The 22,106-nt window shown below is 39.9% G+C and overlaps 1 protein-coding gene across 2 annotated transcripts in view; it reads right to left on the minus strand.

Annotated features, from left to right (window-relative positions):
- PLA2G7 (phospholipase A2 group VII) overlaps positions 1-22,106 on the minus strand; it is a 35,806-nt gene that overhangs the window by 3,604 nt on the left and 10,096 nt on the right. The window contains exons 2-11 of one of the 2 annotated variants that reach the window (XM_007972332.3): positions 17,867-18,006; positions 12,031-12,152; positions 11,440-11,584; positions 9,527-9,620; positions 7,328-7,396; positions 6,511-6,634; positions 5,569-5,682; positions 4,330-4,421; positions 2,984-3,154; positions 165-313 (exon numbers count right to left, since the gene is read on the minus strand). In XM_007972332.3, the coding sequence (XP_007970523.2) occupies positions 165-313; positions 2,984-3,154; positions 4,330-4,421; positions 5,569-5,682; positions 6,511-6,634; positions 7,328-7,396; positions 9,527-9,620; positions 11,440-11,584; positions 12,031-12,152; positions 17,867-17,975 (1,189 nt within the window). In that variant the 5' untranslated portion in view covers positions 17,976-18,006. Of the gene's footprint in view, positions 1-164; positions 314-2,983; positions 3,155-4,329; positions 4,422-5,568; positions 5,683-6,510; positions 6,635-7,327; positions 7,397-9,526; positions 9,621-11,439; positions 11,585-12,030; positions 12,153-17,866; positions 18,010-22,106 lie in introns of both variants that reach the window. The other variant, XM_007972331.3, reaches the window with a different exon arrangement.

The following is a 22,106-nucleotide window of genomic DNA, read 5'->3' on the forward strand; positions in this document are numbered from 1 at the left end:
AGCAGCAAAATTGACTCAAATTTCTGTTTTCAAATTGATTTACTGCTTTGTTCCATTGTAAACCAACTGGAAATAGTTTAAATGGTACTTAAGCTGTATTAAGATAGACAGGTTTGTCCTGAGATTCATCTGGTTTATTTCATGAAAAAATATTAGTTTCTTACCTAAATGCTTTTGTAAGAATGCTAATGAAGCTTTGTTGCTAAGATCAATCGCTACATCTGAATCTATATCTCCCTTTAATTTGAGCATGCGTCCAATTATCTTGCCAGTTGCAAAAGTGAAGTCAGCAAAATTCTGATGGACTGAACCCCTAAAAGAAAACAAGACATTTAAAAGTCACATTGGTTGATAAAATTATTATTTTTTTAGTTAAGGTGTAAGAAAGATATGGGTCTTGTTGGTCTGTTTACTGAAAACCAAGGAAGAAATAAAACTTGTAATTTGATCTACTTAGATGTATTTCAAGGGTCACAGGCTGTTTGTTTAGGGATCCCAGAGTATATTCATCTTCCCTCTAGAAAAACAAAGAATCTTGGTCTTGCTTGGTATCTTGATTTTAGAAGAAATGACTCTTGCTTTTTAGTGAATTGGAATACTTCCAATTTGTGTGTTGAGGGTCCCTGAACTCACAGCCAGAGCCTGCCACCTGCTCTCACCACTGAACATGGTATGTATTTGATGCTAGTCACTTTAAATTTAAATCACTTTAGATTTAAGCCTTAGAGGAAATAGATTTCAAACAACACCTTTCCCAGTTTTAAACTGTAAGCACTTTATAAATATCATTTGCACTGCTCTCTACATTCATCAATAGCCTAATGTCAAATAGAATGGCCTTTTTTTAGTCCTTATTTTCTACCACCACTGGGACATTTGACACTTGATGGCTTTCTTGCACTTTTTTTCTTTTCACTTCCTTAACGTTGCACCTTCCCTTCTGACACTAACCACTCTATGTTCTTCACTGGCTCTTCACCCATTTCCCATTGGCTGAAAGTAGGCATTCCTTACGATTCTATTGCCAGACCAATTCTTTTCTCACTTTGCAATCTCTTCTACTTCAAATGTTTCATCTATGTTATCATGTAAGTTATGTAATCATCCAGTTTGTGGCTAGACATCTATAAACAGATTCCCCCGTTCTCAAGCTAAGAAATTGTGAAGTTAAAAGACATCTTCCCAGCCCCACCCAAAGCTACTCTGCCTCTTGACTCTGCTGGTTCTTATAAGCAAACCATCATTCTCTTAGTTTTCTAAGCTCAAAATAGGGCCACTTAACTCCCTCTCACTCTTCCCCACATTGTAGTAGGAAACTCGAATGTCAGAAACATAAAGAAGATAAACGGCAGGATCACAAGAGAATTGCGAGCAGAAGCTTGGATGCTCTGGCTGTGGAGAACTGGCTGGAGGAGGAGAAATGGAAGGAGCAGTATTAATGACAGGAGAAGCAGTAAAGAGGAGGGTCATAGTAAACAAGGGAGCAGGAAGAGGGGTGGTCAGCAATGTTGAACAGATGCAGAGAGCAAGGTTGAGATTCTGAAGAGGCTGCTGGTGTGGCATGCAGCAGGCCTTTAGTGTCTTTGTTTTGGCATGCCTGTGGGGGCCCAGGAAGCTAGACCATAAGACTCAAAGAGTGAGTAGAAGTAAGCACATGCAATAACTAATATTTGTTATTCTTTGACGGTTTCTAGCAGAGAAGGGAAGAAAGAAAAGGTGAGAGCCTAGCAAGGAAGTAGGGTTGAGGGAGGGTTAGGTGCTCTGTATTATTTCCGTTTTAGAATTAGAGAGACTTGCACATACACATAAGCTAAATGAAGTCCTTGCCTGAAATACCTAAACCCTTCCTTACTATCTAAACTCTCTTGATCGAAACAAAATCCAATTTTAGTGTCATCTATGAATCCTTTTCCGTTGGAAGAGACCCCTCTATTCTCTGAGCCCATAGTGGTTATTGCCTATACTCTGTATGTTTCCTTCTTGCCTCTTCTCTGCTCCTAAATAAACCAGATTTCAGATAGGAAAGGGCTGAGTTCAGGTCCATCTTTGCTTTGTAATATCTCATGGAGAGTTCAAAACCTTATCAGGAGTTCTTTTTCACCTCCAGGATACAAGAATTGCCAACACTTGATGGTACCCCATTATAGCTTTGGGGAATTTATAAACTCATATTCTTCCTTAACAGGTAAGTATATTGCAGGTCTCAATAGATAATCTGACTTTTTCTTTAAAGAGTTCCTAGCCCAGCCTAATGATGAAATACTTCCCCCTAGCTCTACCCCCAAAAATCTGTAGGCATGTTCTGATGTTTAGATTAAAGTAGTATATAGTATTATGCTAATTTTAAAAATTACCAGTGATATAGTTTAGATCTGTGTCTCCACCAAATCATATGTCAAATTAGAATCCCCAGTGTCAGAGGTAGGGACTGGTGGGAAGTGATTGGATCATGGGAGCAGTTTCTCATGGTTTCATACCATCCCCCTTGGTGCTGTCATTGTGACAGTGAGTTCTTGTGAGACCTGGTTATTTAAAAGTGTGTAGTACCGTCACCCATCCCTCTCCTCCTCCTGCTCTGGCTATGTGAAGTGTTCATGCCCCCGTTGCCTTCCGACATAATCGCAAGTTTCCTGAGGCCTCCCCAGAAGCCGAGCAGATGCCAGCATCATGCTTGCTGCACAGGCTGTGGAACTGTGAGCCAATTAAATCTCTTTTCTTTATAAATTACCCAGTCTCAGGTATTTCTATATAGTAATGCAAGAACAGACGAATATAACCAGTATATATACTATATACATTAACATTCCCATTTTAAAAAGAGTAAGACTAAATGTTCTTAGAAACTGAGATTATCTAATTCTCTCCTTAATGAAAGTCTAAACAACCAATTCAGCAATTCTGTAATGGTTACCCAATGAATCTATTGTTATTTACCCAAGCTTCAAGTTTGTTTCAGATAATGAAATAAGCCACTAATACTTACCTAATTGTAATCATCTTTCTTTCTTTATCAGGTGAGTAGCATTTTTTCATTTTTATGATATTAGCAGGATATTGGAAATATTCAGAGTTGATAAAAAAGAGGGGCTGAGGAATTCTGGAATATACTTCATCACCCAGTGGAAGCATCCATGCATCAAGGGCAATACCACATCTGTAGATATTTGTTGACAATGATGAAATTAAACTGGTTACATACTAGGCAACATTGAGAACATCCTAATAATGCTAGGATTGGTGGACATGCACCATACCAGTTTATTATGGGTTATCTCATTGGAATAAAGAGGTATTATGCTTCAATGTGGGAAAGGGATATGATTAGCTTTGTAAAGTATCAGACCTGGAATTACGTATAATCATTTTCTTTATATGCCTTTTAGGAATTGCAACCATTTGAGTGATATATCCTTAACAATTTTTATTCAAAATAAATTTTAAAATACATAATAATTTCTTCAACACTGTGGAGTATCTGAAAAAGTATAATAAATGCACCTTTGTTTTCAGAGCTTTTATGCACCTTGTAGTGTATTTATGATAGCTTTTTCAGAGTAGCAACTGGCCCATTACTTTACATTTAGAGGCACTTCAGCTGAAAAACTGTCAGAGGGTTGAAGAAAAACACATGGAGCATATCATTTGAAAATGGAACTAATTTCCTTTTTAAAAATAAGTTTATCCTACGTTTCCTGATCTTTTGCTAAATGGATGAAAGAAGAGAATTCTCTTACACTGAAATGAACTTCTAAGAAATTTGGGGCAAAGTTTCACAAATGATCCTGCCCACTGTCTGTACAGTTGGCCCTATGTGATCTCATCAGTCTGGAATGAAGTAGTTTAAGAAAGAAAATGTTCCTGCAAGCTAGAAAACTGGGGTCTGGTCCCCACTCCTACCCAAATAATCGTAATTTTAGATCCAGGTCCATCTTAAAGGTGGATGGGGGAAAAGCCTAATTAAAAAATGTCCTGCCTACTGGAGAAGTCTGGCAATACTTTAAGATGACAATATTATTATCACAACCATTATGTCCCAAAAAATTATATAAAGATAAATTTTTAAGTGAAAAGTGTTAAGCCCTTGGGTAGACAAGAATAATGAGGGAAAACATGGGAGTAAGGGGAGATTTTAATAGCAGGAGAAGTAGATGTTTTAGCCTAGGAAAATGTATATAGAGTACTTGATGGGGGCAAAAGAATAGCCTTATAAACTCCAAGAGATCCCTTCTTCACTAAGAATTTGAATAAAAAATTATATCTTACATGAGTTATCACTCCCCCTCTTCCAGTAATTTACTATTCTCTTGCTTTACTATCTTATTTTCTTACCTGAATCTCTGATCTTCACTAAGAGTCTGAATAACCGTTGCTCTACCAAAAGAATGTCCAATTACTGCTATTTTTTCCCTATCGATAGAGTCCTATGTGAAAAAGCATGATATAAATTTATAATTATCTCGTGGTGTTAGAAGAAATGATTTTGTCAATTATGTAATTGTTCATCTCATGGGGATGGTTAAATATCTTGATTTCTTATAAAATAGAATATACATATACACACATACATTTATACATACCATACACCCATATACATATATACATACACATATAAAACACATTTACACACACATATATATATATAATATATGTAAAGGTTTGAAAGTAAACTTAATGGTCTTTGTAGTCACCCACACTGGAAATTTCAACATCAGTTCTGACTTCTGCCTCTCCTCACCCCATGTTTATTTGTTTTTTTCTTTCCATGAGTATTTATTGAGTACCTACTCTGTGCCAGGCACTGCAGTCTCATTTCAGTGAGCTTGCAGTCCATCAGGGAAGAAAGTTATACAGACGCATGGTGCAATACTGTACAGTGGTACAAAGGAGCACACAAGACAGACAGCAAGCCCGGTCCAGAAGTGGGCATTGGGGTCCAAGAAAGCTTCTGAGAGGAGGTGATGCTTAACTGGAGTTTTGAAATTAAGTAGGAGTTAGGCAAGGGGAAGAGTGTGTCAGGCCAAGGGGACAACATGTGCAAAGGCAAGGATACAGAGGAGAGTGGCTGTTTGAGGGACAACAAATTTCTTCATTGTATCTGGAGAACAGACCGTCATCTTCTTCTCTAGTTCCCCCTAATCCCTGCACTCTCTATGCCACACACACTTTTGAGTCTTTGCTCATTGCTGCCCACTCTGTCTGATATTTTTCCACCCACTCCCAAACTTGTGTCAAGTTTTCAAGGTCAAGCTTAAAAACTAGCAGGAGCTGTCCATGAAATAATAACACTTTCACGGGAGTTAAGTTGAACCATATGATATTGCTGTTTTTGTAGATCAAAACTGACTAACTTTTGGCAATTTCATATCTAGTCCAAGATAATGCATTCTTAATTGCTGCAATACTTTACCTGTACTGCTTTGTGTGTGTATGTGTGTGTGTGTGTGTGCTGCGGAGGGAGGTGGTTGCAGCCCTTTATGTTGTACCTTGCAATATAGCAGAAAATGAGATGACAAAAAACAATAAAGAACTGTAGGACAAGAGAAAAATTACTTCTTTTTTTTAGCTTACCTTTAGTTGTTCCATATCAAACTTTAAATCTAATGCGTTCTTCACTGGCTTTCCATGATCAATGTCAAGAATCAAATTGAGAGCTTGGGAACATTCTTTTGCTCTTTGTCGTACCTAATATAATTATTAGAAGGAAATGACAAAGTAAAAAGTTAAAACACTTATTTTAAAGTTTGTGTAGAAGCTGTATGTGGGAAAAATCGTTGGTCAGTTATAAACTGGAAATGTGATTAGTGATTATTACATGCTACCATAATGACACAGGCCCTAGCTTTGCACATAGGTATAGCTTAGTCCAAATCCTGGCTCTGTTGCTTACCTACTATGTGACTTGAGATGACCTACTTAACCTCTCTGAGTTTCCATTGATTGTACAATAATGCCTACCTAAAGGAAATGTGGGTGGGCTCAAATGTAATAACATATGTAAAACACCCACTATAAAGAGGAAGCCAATATGCTTCACTTAATTGCCCTAATAGCTCTGTAAGACAGACAATGTTTTATTCATTATGTTATAACAAAATTAAGTGGTGGAGCCAGGATTCAAACATAGAAAGTTGGGTTCTAAGGACCATACTCTTAATTCTATTGTATACTGCCTCTCTGAAAAGTAGTCCTTTTATATTGCCTGTGAGGAAGAATCTATGAATTTATTTTCTAGCACTTTTTAGATTCTAAAATTAGAAGTTTTAATTTAGGGGACTTCTGAATAGTCACTGTCATCTCCCACATTTTTGTATTTGCCTTTGTTTTCACTATGAACGAGATATTCCATTAAGGGAATTTTACTACTCCGGGAATCTATTGACAAGTCTTTTGAGAATGGGAAATAGGAGAGCTAGAAGCATAACTTGCTATATCTAAAATTAAATTAACAAATGTCATCCTTTTGTACATGCTTTTAGGTCACCATCCACCTCTCCTTTCATTGCAATGTACCTGCTTATTTCGTATATGTATCTCCTCCTCTTCTTTCAGGGTTCTAAGGTAGAGCCAAGACTTTTTCCCTATTTCTGCAGCAGATTGGTTCTTGAAATAGTATGTTGCAGATGCAGATCTATCTCTAAAATACAAGTAAAATTATTATTTATGCATGCTCCTTCCTTTCCTCATCTGGCCCATGTTTCTCAGTTCCATCCTTGACTCAACTTCCTCTGATCTTTTGACGTCCCTCTCTTCTTCCACTCTATACTTTCTCTTAAATTAAAGAAGACCCTAAAGGAGTTCCAGGAAAAAAAACCTTATTGTCTATTGTCAAGTTGCAGGTTTTTAAACTTTTGGGTTTAACTAAACTTTTATGAAAATTAGAAACAAAATTATGAGCATTCTATCTTCCTAATTCTGGGAGGCAATATTAGCCATGTTGAAACTCACTCTCAGGAATCAAATCCCAGCACTGCCACTTATTAGTTGTGTGACTTTGGGCAAATTACCCTTTATCACTTCTATATACCCCTTCCTTAAAACAACAACAATAATAATAACCATCTCATAGGATTGTTATGAAGACTGAATGAGATGGTGTATAAAAAACATTTTGCATAGAACACGGCAGGCAATAAACCCTCTAGAAATGTTGGGTGTTTTTAAGTCTTTTAAGTCGACAAACTCAATCTCCTTTTTTGCTCATCATGTTATCATACTTGAAAGTTCCATCAACATTTTAAATAAACTTTTATGAAAATTAGAAACATAATTATGAGCACTGACATTCCCTGTAGTTGGCCAAAGAGCCCAATTACATCAGGTAACATACCTGTGTTCTACAGCAGCAACTATAAACCCATGAGATGCCAGGTCAATGCCAATAGCAGAATAAATTGTCCTTCAAAACAAAAAGAAGGAAGCATTACAACTACCAGTCATGATTACAAGGCTGAGTCCACTAATAAAACTGGGAACATGGAGGCCGTTACATCCCATAGTAGTGCCCTGGGGTGGGGTGGAGTGGAGAGCTACGGTTCTTAAAGGAGGGTGATTTTGTTCCTTAGGGGATATTTGACAATGTCTGGAGGTATTTTCATTATCACGAATGTGGGCAAGGGTACTACTGATGTCTAGTGGGTAAAAGGATGCTGTCAAACATCCTACAATGCACAGGGAAACCCTTCACAACAAGAAATTATCTGGTCCAAAATGTCAAGACTACTGAAGTTGAGAAAACCCAGTGTAGTGATTATAAATACTGCCTTTGAGAGTTGTGGGTTTTTAATCTTGGCTCTGCCCCTTCCCAGCTATATGATTTTAGGTAATTACGGCATGTTTGTCCTCGCCTGTAAAATGGGCCTAAGAGTAAAGCATTTGTTTTAGGGTAGCTGCAAGGTTTTGCTAAGATAATGTATACAGGAAAGCACTACAGTATGGTAGATACGAGAATGAGACCTGCAGTCTGACCACTGTCTTTGAACCCTGGTTCTACCACTTGTCAGCTGTGTACCTTTAATAAGTCACAATATTTTCTCTGCCTTGGTTCTTTATCTATAAAATGGTGATGCTATAATAGTATGGTACCTCATTAGTGAGGATCAATTGAATTAATACATTTTCAGTACTTATAATCATATTAGAAACAGGTAAATACTTAATACATGTTAGCTATTATTAAATGATTGGGTGAAATACTTGAAAAATCATGTGCTAAGCACTGCATTTATGCCCTCTTCCACAGCTTCATTTGCACAACCTTTTCCCCATACCATGCGTCCAATGGGAAATGTCCACAGAGAATAAAAACGAGGTAGCTAGAAACTATGTCTTTATTGCTGAAGATACAGAACCTTTTCAAGAGGGGGAAATGATATGGCACAGGGATTAGCAAACTTCTTCTGCTGAAGGCCAGAGAGTAAATATTTCCAGCTTTGTGGGCCATACAGTCTTTGTCACCACTACTGAACTCTGCTGTTGTAGGACAAAAGTAGCCATAGACAGTGTACAAAAATGAATGGGTGTGGCTGTGTCCTAATAAAACTTTATAGAAATAGGCAGTGGGCTGGATTTGGCCCTTGGGTTCTAATTTGCCAATCACTAGTGTAGGAGAAATCAAATAGCTAGCTGAACTACATTTAAAATGCTGAAGAGAATTCTTTATTGCAGGTGCTACCCAACTCGTTCCCAGCTAAAAGCCATCTCTCTTATTTTCTGAGTTTTACAATCCCCTGAGGTAGAAGAGGGGCAACAGGTGATAAAGTGGTGGAAGAAAGTGAAGAGGGTGGTTGTTGTCAGGAAAATGTGCCACTCAGCTATCATGCTACAGACTTCATAGCTTACTAAAGACCCTATCCAGCTCCTGCCCCTCTGGATCCATCACCATGGTCAAGTGGAAGCTAAGCATCCAGTGAGCTGCTCCCAGAGACTTGGCACAGCATGGGTGCTAACATTAACCCATTCCTATGAGATACAAGACTCTTGATAAGCAAATTTGGCCAAGCACTCCTTCCATTGACCTGGCTCAATATTTCTTAGAACCATGCTGCAGTCTGAAGCTCTTCTTATCCGATCCTTCTCCCTTCCCCATCACCTTTTCAGGTGTCCAACCTGTGTCATGGTCCAAAGTTTATCCCCATCTCTTCCTGCTCCTTCTCTCACCTTCACAGATATTTCTCTTAACAAATGTCTTTCACGGCTAATCTAAAATTGGTTTTTCAAAAGTCCTAAACTTTACAGAGGATAATTTTAAGAGTGTAAATATTACAATATAGAAGGACAACTATAAAAAATGCAACACCCTTTCTTCTCTGCTGTGAGGCTAATCTCAATGAGCTGGTAGTAGGGAAAAAAACTACTTGACCAGACAGGGCTAGGACTGATCAACAGACCCACAGCCAATTATTGAGGAACCTCAACTCCTCCAGACAAGGGCCTGCATGACATTCCAAAATCTGCTATTTCTTTTTTGAATAAAAGAAATTATCATTTATTCCTGGAAGCTAAAAGTGTTCAGCCTCTCAAAGATTACCTGAATGCTCCAAGACCATGAGAAAAAACAACAAGTGGGTATTTTTCACCAGGCCTCAGAGGGGAATTCCAGTTTGCAGGAGTTGTCACTGAACCTACACAACAATGGGAGATTATAGTTAGTGTTTTCTCTGAGTGTTGCTAGTGAATTTAATTCACATCTCATTAGCATAAAATGCAGACCCATCTGATTTATATCTACTTTTTTATGGATGAATAATAGTAGATTCATTAAAAAGACTGCTACTAGATACCCACCAACCAAAGACCCGAACTGTAAGTTTTTTTTTTTGTTTTTTTTTGAGACAGAGTTTTGCTCTTGTTGCCCAGGCTGGAGTGCAGTGGCACAATCTCAGCTCACTACAACCTCCGCCTCCTGGGTTCAAGTCATTCTCCTGCCTCAGCCTCCCGATTAGCCGAGATTACAGGCATGCGCCACCACACCCAGCTAATTTTGTATTTTTAGTAGAGACGGAGTTTCTCCATGTTGGTCAGGCTGGTCGTGAACTCCGGACCTCAGGTGATCTGCCCACCTTAGCCTCCCAAAGTGCTGGGATTACAGGCACAAGCCACCGCATCCGGCGTAAGTTCTTTCCTCAGACCACAGGATTATTAACGATGAGTGGTCACTGACAGCTCTGGACTTAAGGTGAGAGATTTTCACAGGTGTATTCATAAAAGCTGCTACTTATTGCCATTCCCAGGTTTTGGAAAAATTTCAAAGGGAATGTTCTGAAACCAAACTACCCATAAAACCTCACATATATTACACTGAGAGCTAGAATCTAAGAAACAGAGATGCTGTTCATTATGATTTTGTCATAATCATGCAGCAAAAGGTAGAGAAACCACTGACTTCATACTGAGTCATGGATGCAGCTCTGCCACTTCCTAGCTATGGATCTTGGGCAAGTTCCTCAAACTTTCTGTGCTTCAGATTCCTCTTGGGTAAACTTGAGAAAATGATATCTCTTTCATAGGGGTTTTGTGAGAATTTTATTTAATTAGGTAATATATGTAAAGTACCTACCCATCACATAGTAAGGGGCTCAAAAACGGATACACTGTCTTCTTGCACTTCTCAATTTTATTATCACCATTATTATCAGCAATCATTTGTGTTTCATTTTCTCGTCTATAAAATGCAGATGTGGTCACAAAGACTGAATGTGACGATTGCCATGGAAGCGATTTATAAGTTATTTTGCAATATAAATATGCAGAGTTATGGTATTTTCATGTCTGTTATAAGTGGTTTTTAAGACAATTAGAAGCTGATGTTTAAGATGAATCCCAAAAGTTGTAGATAGTTTTGTGGGAGAAATGTGGAGACACAGTTAACATCAGCTCAACAGTCGTGTCTAGTCAAACAGGTAAGGAAGAAAAGTCTACATTAATGTAATGTAGACAGTAAGTGAAGAATGCACATCAGATGGTTTTAGTAATGGGGGTAGGTGATGGGAATGAGAGTAGAGTCTCTTCATTTATGACAAGTAAGGCATTAGCTTTGACTCCTTTGTTTTGGATCTGGAGAGTTTGGTGGCTTCTACTTTCTTTCCCTTTTTGTCTAACTTAGCACAGAACATGCAGGATAGTGGCCACACCAAAGAACCTGCTATTCTCACCACGGTATTGCCTTCTCCTTGGTATGTCAGATGAACACTAAAGAGCAGCCATAGAAAGATGTCAGAGTCAGTCTGATACTCTCGGCCACTCCCATCCAACTCAGAATGGACAAAATGAGAACCCTTTATTCTGTCATAGTTGCCTGGGCTTTAAAAAAATAATTTCCTTATCATTTTCGGAGCTGTTGGGAGTGGAGAAAAATCTACTCTGGTCTTAACTGCTTGAAATTATTGTTGTTTTCAAGGTTTTCTTATATGCAAGCCTACAGAGGACCAACAGAAATCTTACCAAAGAGTAAACTCAAGATGTTGCCCATAAGCCAGTGTTTTCCAAGATACTTGCTAAGACCCCAAAAATACTCCTTATTTGGGATCCAAAGGGTGTCAAGGCGATCATCATCTTGGGATGGATAATATAAACGCAAGAAGGTGCCCTGTTAAGAAAGAAATTAATGCACTTTTAGAGAAGTTGTGTCTCAAACACATTCGAGCAGCTATTTTGCATATTTAATTAGCGGGGACCCAAATACCTCTGTGTTCACAAAGAGGTCTAGAGAACTTTTTAGGCTGCTGTGGTGATTGAAGACAGTCATGAAAGAGAAACAGAAAAACAATGTTCTCCCTCAGTGAAAGGAAAATATAAGCAGCCTGGCTTCAGGTATTTTATGAAGTGAAAAATAGGGTTTATAGGGAAATTAATCAGACAATAGCAGTGAATTGGGGAATAGCTAAACTAGTAAAAGCCTTCATATGAAACAATACAAATTGCAAAATGAGTCATTCTTAGGTGAGGGCAAGGTGACATTTGAACACCTTCCAGTGGTACATAGCAACAGACAATATTAGAGTATCAGGATAAGTTGTATAAATCAAGCATTACCTTTTTAGTGTGATCAAACATTAAGTCTGTACAACCAACGGAATAAGGCCCATTTCCCTTAGGGATTTTAGCTTCGCCAAAGCTTGCAGCAGCCATCAGTACTTGTATTTTGTTGACCCACGCTGAAAAACAGGTATATATTATCTCATTTGTCATCCATTACACATCAGATTTTATTATGCAAAGGAATTCCAATGGAATCAAATTACTTCCCATAGTTTCTGGCCTTCTTCCTTTCTCAACCTAACAAGTAAAATATGCAATTATTGAGGGTCTGCTCTGTTCGAAACACTGTGTAGGGCTTTTGGAGTGTAAAGAGATGAAAGTAGACATAGCCCTTCTCCCAAGCTACCTTGGACTGTTACCTCCTAATGTTTGCAGCCTTGCCCTCTCATTCTACTTCTATCCAGAGTATATTAAAGATGACTTCACAATCTGTTTTTCCTAAGCATGAACTTTATCTCACATTTCAGATTTGTGCCTACAAGTTCTCCTTAAGCATCTCTACCTGATGTCCTTCCCATAAGAATGTCAAAGCCATTTAGTTTCCAAAATGAAAATAAATGACCATCTTTCAACTCCCCCTTCTCATCTTCCAGCCACACCGCCTACAACTCAAGAACTCCTCATCTCCTGCACTACAAGTCAGAAGCCTGGGAATCATCCTACGCTCCTACCTCTTTCCCACCAACCCGCTACATTCAACCAAGCTTCTATTTTTTTTTTTTTTTTTTTTTTTTGAGATGGAGTCTTGCCCTGTTGCCAGGCTGGAGTGCAGTGGTGCAATCTTAGATCACCACAACCTCCGATTCCCTGGTTCAAGCGATTCTCCTGCCTCAGCCTCTTGAGTAGCTGGGATTACAGGCATAGGCACGCACCACCATGCCCAGCTAATTTTTGTATTTTTAGTAGAGATGGGGTTTCACCATCTTGGCCAGAATGGTCTTGATCTCCTGACCTCGTGATCCACCTGCCTCAGCCTCCCAAAGTGCTAGGATTACAGGTGTGAGCCACTGCACCTAGCCCCAAGCCTCTATTGCTAACATTAGCTTTTAGCTTAGAATGATCTCCACAATATATCGCTGACCCTCTAGTTCAACTGTCTCATTTATGCCCTCACTGTCTCTTGATCAGACTGTTGCTGTCTCTCCTAACTGTTCTACCCACTTTGGATCTTGACCCCTTCAAACACATCCTTTACACAGCTCCTGGAGGGATTTAAAGCACAAATCACACCAGACAATTCTTAAAATCCTTCAATGGCTTCCTAACAGCAAGTATTCTTTCCTTGAAGGGGGAATGTATTGTAATCTTTTTGGAAGGCAGTTTGTATGAGGAATTTAAACCTCCACATGCTTTCCTAAGCAAATACACAGCTACTTGCAAAAATGTGGCCTATCCTTCCAGTGCTCTGGCATTGAAACATACTGAGGTTCACAGGTGCACAAGTTAAATCCCAAGTTTCTGGGCACTGCAAACCCTCCACTGGAGGCCCATTGCCTCGTACTCTTCTTCTGCCTCTTCCCGTTAAGTTATCCCCCTTCCTTGTGCTACAGTACTCCTGAGTGACACACTGGGCTGATTTGACGCCTCTGCACCTTTGTAAATGCTACTGCCTATGCTTAAATCCCCTTGGCAAACTCCTATTCAAACTTCAATACCTTGGTCAGATATCCTGTCTTCTCTGAAGTCTTCCCTGATTCCCCAGACAGACTTAATCATTCCAACCTCAGTATTATATAGATTCTATGTGCCTGTGTTTACACACATGTAATCATTCTTCCTATCACATATTAAAATAATGTGTCTACATTCTACACTAGGCTATTTCTCCAGAGTCACATCCATGTCTTTGCATCCTCTGATCTTAACACAGTGTCTGGCACATAGTCAGTGCTCAATAAATACTTGTGAAAATGAGCTTAGTTAACTTGAACGGCCACTGGTCTTTCTTGTTTTCCTTTAAACCCTTTATCATATGCAGTATTTTACTCACCCGCTCCTACAACTCCTTTTCTCTCTCTGGTGCAATCCTTCCACACACCTGCAGCTTCATCTGTTCTCCTTTCCAAACCCCAATCAAATCCATATTTAATTCCAAGATGTTGAATCCATACATCAGTATATTCAGACTCTCACTTTTCTTGACATATTCAGCTTGTCCACCCATTCCTTCCATTGGATGGTGAGAGTTGATTACTCTCTGCTAGCCAGCTATCAAGAGCTATGTTAGGTAAGGCATCTGCATCAATACCATGGAACACTGCCCAGAAAGGTTTTGAGTCATGGGAAGAAACCAATTTACAGCCTCCACACTGGTGACTCATGTGTGAAACACCTGCCCATCATGAAGCCTTTCAATACATAAGGCTCAGCTACTCAAAGCTGATCCATGGACCAGCATCACTGGCACCACATGGAGCTTGGAATCGCAGGCTCCTGGACTTCACCACAGTTCTACTGAATCAGAAAAGAAGTGCCCATTAAAGTTTAAGGGACAGTGGGCTGAAGTTCCAGACCACCTGACCTGACACACTGCTCAGCAATCCATGGTCAAATGGTAGGAGGTAGTTTCAAGAAAGACAAGGGGAGAGGGGGTTGAGATGGACAAACCCTGGGAATTGGAGGGACATGGTTCTATTTCAGATTTCAGGTGTACCTCTTATAAGCTATAATCCTCTGGCCTAGGCAATTTGCTCCCCTTTCTGATCCACATTCGTAAAATGACATAAAAGCACTTGACCAGCCCACAGGACAGTTGTAAAGATGAGGTGAGAATGTAGGTCAAGTTCTTAGGACAAAACATGACACATAATGAGCAGACAACTAATGCTGTTTACTCCTTCCCCAGAGTTCATTTACTCTTGCTAGCTAAATCTGTGCTGAGTCCTTAGGGAAGTTTTAGCAGGTCTAATCTTCCCCCAGGTAGATTCAAACCCCAGAAACCTTTTTTTTTTTTAAACTTTACCTGTAAGGTGAACTTTCAGGGTCTATTTAGAATTACAAAAGGTTCTTCTTCTTCCATTAAAAGAGTATCTACTGAGCCATGCTTCTGGTGTAACAGGGAGATGTGAAGTCCCAAGGAGGAGGACCTTAGGGCAGGGACATCTGCCTTTTCTTCTGTGGTGAGCAGCCTGGCGCTACTGCGCCCCCACCCCTAGGCAGGCATGGTGCGCCTGTGCAGGGCTTGGGGCAGGGAGACCTCTGGCTCGCACAACTCACTAAGGAGCCCCAGAGTCACAGCTGCTGTTGGAGACACTAACCTTTAGAATTAGAGGCTCAGTTCTGGAGGCATGGGAGGGTTTCACCCAACACAAGCCTCCATTTGTGAGATCTCAATTCCAAAGGACCAGGGAACCTTTTCCAATAAGTTAGGAGTGCCCTGGTTGTCCAACACCTGTTCTCTCTGAGAAGGTTCCTCACTCAGCATTCAGGAGCATTCATGTCAAGGTGAGGCTATAAGTCTGCCTGTTTCAGAACACCTGATCCCTGAGAAGACCTCAGGAATCGTCAGGCTGACCCAGGTTTTGGTATAGGTCTATGGGGTCCTGTGCACCAGTACCAGGGTGCCTGGGGGTGGCAGTGGAACAGGCTCCATAGCCTGCAGCTGACCTGGTTATGGGCCTGGATTTCCCATTCTCTAACCATCTGTCAGGAGTCATCATTAAGGAATTGGAAGGAGGAAACTCATCAGATCAAATGACCACTCACACGGTTTTGTGGTTTAGAATTTATAAATGTCTCTTCTTAGTTTTCTTCAACTTTATTTTAATAGGAGGATTGGAACCTATGGTATGCTATTAATTTTATTACATATTTTTGGTGGTGTTCATTTGTCAAATATTCCTGATGTTCAGTCTTGGGTTTGGAGATGAACTGTAAACATGCTAGGAAAATTACCCTCTTATATGGCTTTAGGTCCTCCGTTAGCAAAGAGGATATCTCTAGCCCATTCTTAGAAACCTTTTTACCTGCATAGCCATATTTTCTGTGTATTCATTTAGTAAGAAATTATGAAGAATCACCTATTATTTTAATTTTATTTAATAAACTATTTCTAATACTTTAAACCAATATGTATGCATTCATTTTGTTTGTTTGTTTTTGGACAGAGTCTCACTCTGTAGCCCAGGCTGGAGTGCAGTGGTGAAATCTCGGCTCACTGCAACCTCCTCCTCCTGGGTTCAAGCAATTCTCCTGCTTCACCCTCCCAAGTAACTAGGACTACAGGTGTGCACCACCACACCCAGCTAATTTTATGTTTTTGTTTTGTTTTGTTTTGTTTTTTAATATAGATGGTGTTTCGCCATGTTGGCCAGGTTGGTTTTGAACTCCTGACCTCAAGTGATCCATCCACCTTGGCCTCCCAAAGTGCTGGGATTACAGGCGTGAGCCACCATGCCTGGCCTACATTCATCTGGGCACTGCATGTGGCTCAATGCTGGGACTATAAAGATAAATAAAGCAATGTCCCTGTCCTCAAGTTTCTGTCAGTCCAGTGACAGCTTTCCAATGATTTTTAAAGATAAAGGGAATTAAAATTTGTTTAAATTTTTATCCTGTACCAATAAAAAGTGAATGATATAAATGTTTCCTGGATGATGATTTTCCCACTATATAAGATATTACCTGTTCTCAATCCACAGAAAAGGTAATAGGAAAAATGAACTTAATGTCATCTAGGATGCAGGACCCTTGAATTTGGCTATAAATTTATTATCTTAGTCACTAGTGTATCCTTGATGACTTAACTTCCTGATGTGTTGTAGGATGAATGGACCTGCGAGATATTATTCTATTTCCTATGCAAATGTAGATATAAGATATAGGACCTCTCCTAATGCATTCATTTTCCTGGTTATGTAGTAGGGCAGAATTTAAGGTACTGAGTTATGAAAGCTCTTTTGCAAATTCTATAGTAAGGAGTCACCCATCAAGCTTGAACAACTAGATCCAGAGTGACCCACAACTACCCAGGTGCACAGCTCTGTAGGTATAGTCACTATGACGCCATTCAGAAGCCACCTACACTGCTTTCCATAGGAGACTGGGAAGAGAAGTTTATGCATCACAACCCTCTGGGATGAGCAGGAATTTGCAAAGCTTCAGAAACAATCTCTTTGCAATTAAGGTCCCTCGTAATGACATTAAATGTAGCTGTCTAAAGATGGCTGTCCTGTTTTGGCCCCTCCTCCTCTTAGGTTTGTCTAAGCTTTCCTCCGCTTTCTTTCCCCTCTTACCACAAGGCAAGAAAGAATCAGTGATCACATCCATTCTCATCTGGAACTCCCTAGCACCTCCCTTGTTCCTACTTCTCTCTATTATTAGGTAGGAAAGATTGTTTTCCTTTGGATCCCAAGACCTGAAATTGTTATCTCACATGACTTTCCACTATTAACCAGGACTAGGCCTGTTGAACAAGACACCTGCTTCTTCTCCACCTCATGGAAGCACGTTTTGAGGCTGCCTTGGACTGGACTCCAGAGCCGTTGCATTACTATGCTTGTGTGGGCATACGTTAGGGCAGTTGGAGAGAGAAGGGGTGGCATTAAGGAGGTTCTCCGTGGTGATTGCAAGCTGAGCTTCCAGTGTATCTTAAAATATCCCATCCTGGTTCTGTCCTGCAGTCCTGACACTGAAGAACACAGGCGCTTCTTCAATTTCCATTGAAATGAGGAAAAAGTGAGAACCTCTCCCCGACTCCAGCAGAATGCAGGATCTCCATAAGCATTTAAATAGGACTTGTTTAGATGTGCAGATGTGCAACTTCTTGGGGCCCACTTGAAGTATGGCAACAGATCAGTTGCTCAAGACCTTGAACAAATATGCCTCTTACCTGATGATTTCATATGGGCAACAGGATTTAGGTATTGCCAGTCAAAAGGATGAACCACAGCAAGGCAGCCGCAGAGGCAGAAAAGCACACACAATTTGGGTGGCACCATCTTGGGAGCTGAGCAGCAGTTTCAGCTTAGTCTTCTTTAAAGCAGATGATTAAAAGAAAAAAAAAAAACATGCAATGAAGAGGCCTTAAATAGGCTGACAAATCAAGAGAGGCTGAGGTACTAGTAACACTTGGAAAAAATAAAACGTGTATTTTCTGGGCTGGGTTTTAGACTGGCACTAGAATAGTAAAATCCTTGGTAATGTAGGATTACCATTACCTACATTACCAAGGATTACATTGGATTGTAGAGCACAGAAATAATACTTTCAGACAGTTAGATTAAGTTTTTGGTCACTAGTTTTCTAACTTGATAACAGTATAGTCAGCAATAAAAATAGCCAACAAAATATAACAAAGATAACCACCATCTATCATCATCATCATCATAACATCCATAGGTATGTCTAGCACATAGTAAACAGTTGATGAATTTTGGCTATTGCCATCATTTAATTATACAGTGGTTATATTTCTGCTGCGGTGGTTGTTTTGGGTGTTAATATGATGTTATATTCTTGGTAATTTCTATAATCCTACTATGATACAAGTTTCCAAAAAGCAGATGTCAGGTCTTATTTGTTGTCCCAGTGCCTAATAGAGGGCCTGGAAAGAAGTGGTATTGCATAGATGCTTGTCGAATCAGCAAATGAAACAACAGAATATGAGCTGCATGGTAATAATAAATTATATTACAATTAGGCTGTATGCTAACATCTTATTAGCAAAAACTATCTTGCATTTGTGCACCCATTTTCCCTTCTAAAATTTGGCCTTCAACTTTTGTGGGGGATAGAAAAGGTCCAAGCCACCACTATCTCTCATCTAAAATTTGCCATCACCTCTAACAGGTCTCCTTGCTTTTGCCCTTGACCCTATAATCTATCCCCAACACAGCAGCCAGAGTGATTGTGTCACCCTTCTGCACAAAACCCCCAAATGGTGTCATATGTTACAGGGCAGAAGCCATTCACCCAAAATAGCATATAAGGCTCTATATAGCCTTTACTGAACACACTCCCAATCCTTCCACTATCCCCTCTTGGACACTTGCTGCAATCACACTTGCTTCCTTGCCATTCACCAAACATGCCAAGTACTCCACACCCACCCTCCATCCCCCGCTTGAGGGCTTTGAATATCTTCCCTTTTGTGGGATCCTCTTTGCTCTGACACCCAAATGACTGGTCCTCTCACTTCCGGGTTTTTGTTCCAGCGATACTTTCTCAGTGACACTTTCCTGGATCAATCAATTTAAAATTGCAATCTAACCTCCTTCTTCACACCAATACATTCCCTATTTCCCTCCCTACTTTATTTTTCTCCAAGATTTATCACCAACTAACACGCTTTGTATGTTATTTGTTAGCTGTGTATCCACCTTCCACTAAAAACTTAGTTCCGTGAGTGGAAGGATTTTTTATGGTTTTTCCCCCTGCTGTATTCCCAAGACCTAGAATAGTACCTGGTATACAGAGGCACTCAATAAATGCCTGCTGAGTGAATAAATCTAGCACATCTGGTTAGTAATACAAACTGAGCCAAGTTTAATGATCTGGTGTCCCACGGACACTAATGAAGCACTCGTTAGTATAGCTATTTTGTGGGCAGATGTAATATAGATGTGTGGCACAGACAATGAGTGCCCCTGAACATCTATGTGCATCTCTACATTTCTTAGCCCCCCCTGTGGTTGGGCTGGGCCCGTGGGACTCATTCCTGAGAAACAGAAATTTGAACAGAAGTGGTCTGAAACAGAGTCACTGTATCTCCTTCATGCCTTACTTTCCCTGACACAGCAAACTTAGAAATCACGTGGTGACATAGTGCAGTCTTGAAGTGAAAGAAGCCTGGATGCCTAGTCACTAAACACAGAAGAGCCCCTGCCAATTCAAATGATCTTTCACAAACAGGAAATAAACCTTTGCTGTGTTAAGCCACTGAAATTTCCAGGTGAAGCTGTTATTGCCTTACTACAGCACAGCATGGCCTATCCTGAATATCAGATCTGCAGTCATTCAATCAAAGGGTATTTCTTAAACAAATACTATATGCCCTCTGCTATGGCAACAATTGTGGTAAGTACCAGAGAATGTGACACAATCCCTACTCTCAGAGAGTTTACAATTGTGTTTCAGAGACAAGACTAGCATATATTAATAATATAATACAGGAAGAAAGCAAATTACAGGGACATTTTATAATTCTTAAATGATATGGTGCAAGTTCTGAGAGAGCAACAGGAATTTAGACAGAAAGATTTCAAAGAGATGGGGCTTTCGTGCAAGGGCAGCTCCTATTGTACAGGCTAGAAAGACACAGACAGGCCTCTGGGAAATGTGTTGCTGAAGCTCTAAACATTTTTTTTTTTTTTTTTGACGGAGTCTCACCCTGTCACCAGGCTGGAGTTCAGTGGTGTAATCTTGGCTCACTGCAATCTCCACCTCCTGGGTTCAAGCTATTCTCTTGCCTCAGCCTCCAGAGTAGCTGGGACTACAGGCACCCACCACCACGCCCAGCTAATTTTTGTATTTTTAGTAGAGACGGGGTTTCACCATGTTGGCCAGGATGGTCTCCATCTCCTGACCACATGATCTGCTCTCCTCGGCCTCCCAAAGTGCTGGGATTACAGGCGTGAGCCACCACACCCGGTCAAAACTTCTTAAACTACTTGCAGAGGGACTGTATTTCCTTATTCAACATCTTTCTTTTGATCAGAAAAAAAAGTATATATAGTGTAACTTATATATAAGTAAGTATATATATAAAAATATATAAGTAACATATGTATAAGTATATATAGTGTAACATAATAATCTTATAATTATTTATAATTTTGGTTGATTTTATTTTATCTTATTTCAGTATTAAATTTAATTTTATTATAAAGTTAATAGATGATTTCAAAACTCCAAACATAACAGGAAAAGGTAAATTGAGTTGTCTCTTCACAAATAATGACTTGCTAACAGATTTTTTTCCAGATGCATTTCTAGGCTTGAATACATGCACACTGCAGGGGTCAAGGGGGCCACGAGTGGCATTGCCCTTGGACCTCTGAAGGTTCACTGAAAACTCAACTTGTAAAAGGCAGATTATTTATCTAATATGTATTCACAAGGAGCCTTCAGAATGAAAACCCAAAGACACAGGGGAAACTGTCTATTTTTATGCATAGATTCAACAAAGTATGAACAGCTGTGTAGAAATATGACTGGACAATAAGGTTAAGCTCTAATGCTAATAGACTCACAGGGGAAACCCAGCAAGGCCTGTCTGTTCAGATTATCCTTGGTCTCTCTGTGCAGCATTCCATCCTCCAGGGTAAGAGGACCTTTCCTGGAATGAGGGTCTTATAACCTACAGTCAGGTTAGAGTCCTGCCTTGGGCAGGTGAAAGGAAGGCAGGAAAAGGTCAGAGAGAAAGATTCTGCTTTCTGAGATCTGCTCCTGAGGCCTAAAGCACTCCAATATTATAACAAAAGACTCTAGCAAGGGCTGCGGGAGTTATGAGCCAGGAACCATATTAACATGTAATAATCACAATGACCACAGAGGCTTCTGAATATGAACACACAGGAATAATTCATAAAAAGTCTTTTCACTTTTAAAGTTCTCTTTACACAGATAAGTGCCTTTTTCTCAACCATGGGATATCAGTTAGCTAGAAATGTTTTTATATTTAAGAACTAGGACCCTGAAAAGCCTAATGGTAACTTTAGACATTCTTTTAGAACTAGAGAATCCAAAAGGACTACACTAAAACCCTTGGTACAGCAGTCTTCATCATCACATTGTACGAAAATCTATTACCATAACCACAATCACTGGTCAATACAAAAATACAAAATTTTTTCCCCTTTTTTTTTTTTTTTTTTTTTTTTGGAGAAGGAGTCTCACTCTGTCAACTAGGCTGGAATGCAATAGCACCACCTCAGCTCACTGCAACGTCTGCCTTCCAGGTTCAAGGGATTCTCCTTCCTCAGCCTTCTGAGTAGCTGGGATTACAGGCACCTGCCACAATGCCTGGCTAATTTTTGTATTTTTAGTAGAGACAGGGTTTCTCCATGTTGGCCACGCTGCTCATGAACTCCTGACTTCAGGTGATCCACTCACCTCTACCTCTCAAAGTG

The sequence above is a fragment of the Chlorocebus sabaeus genome, chromosome 17, assembly GCF_047675955.1.
Source record: "Chlorocebus sabaeus isolate Y175 chromosome 17, mChlSab1.0.hap1, whole genome shotgun sequence".
NCBI lineage: Eukaryota > Metazoa > Chordata > Mammalia > Primates > Cercopithecidae > Chlorocebus > Chlorocebus sabaeus.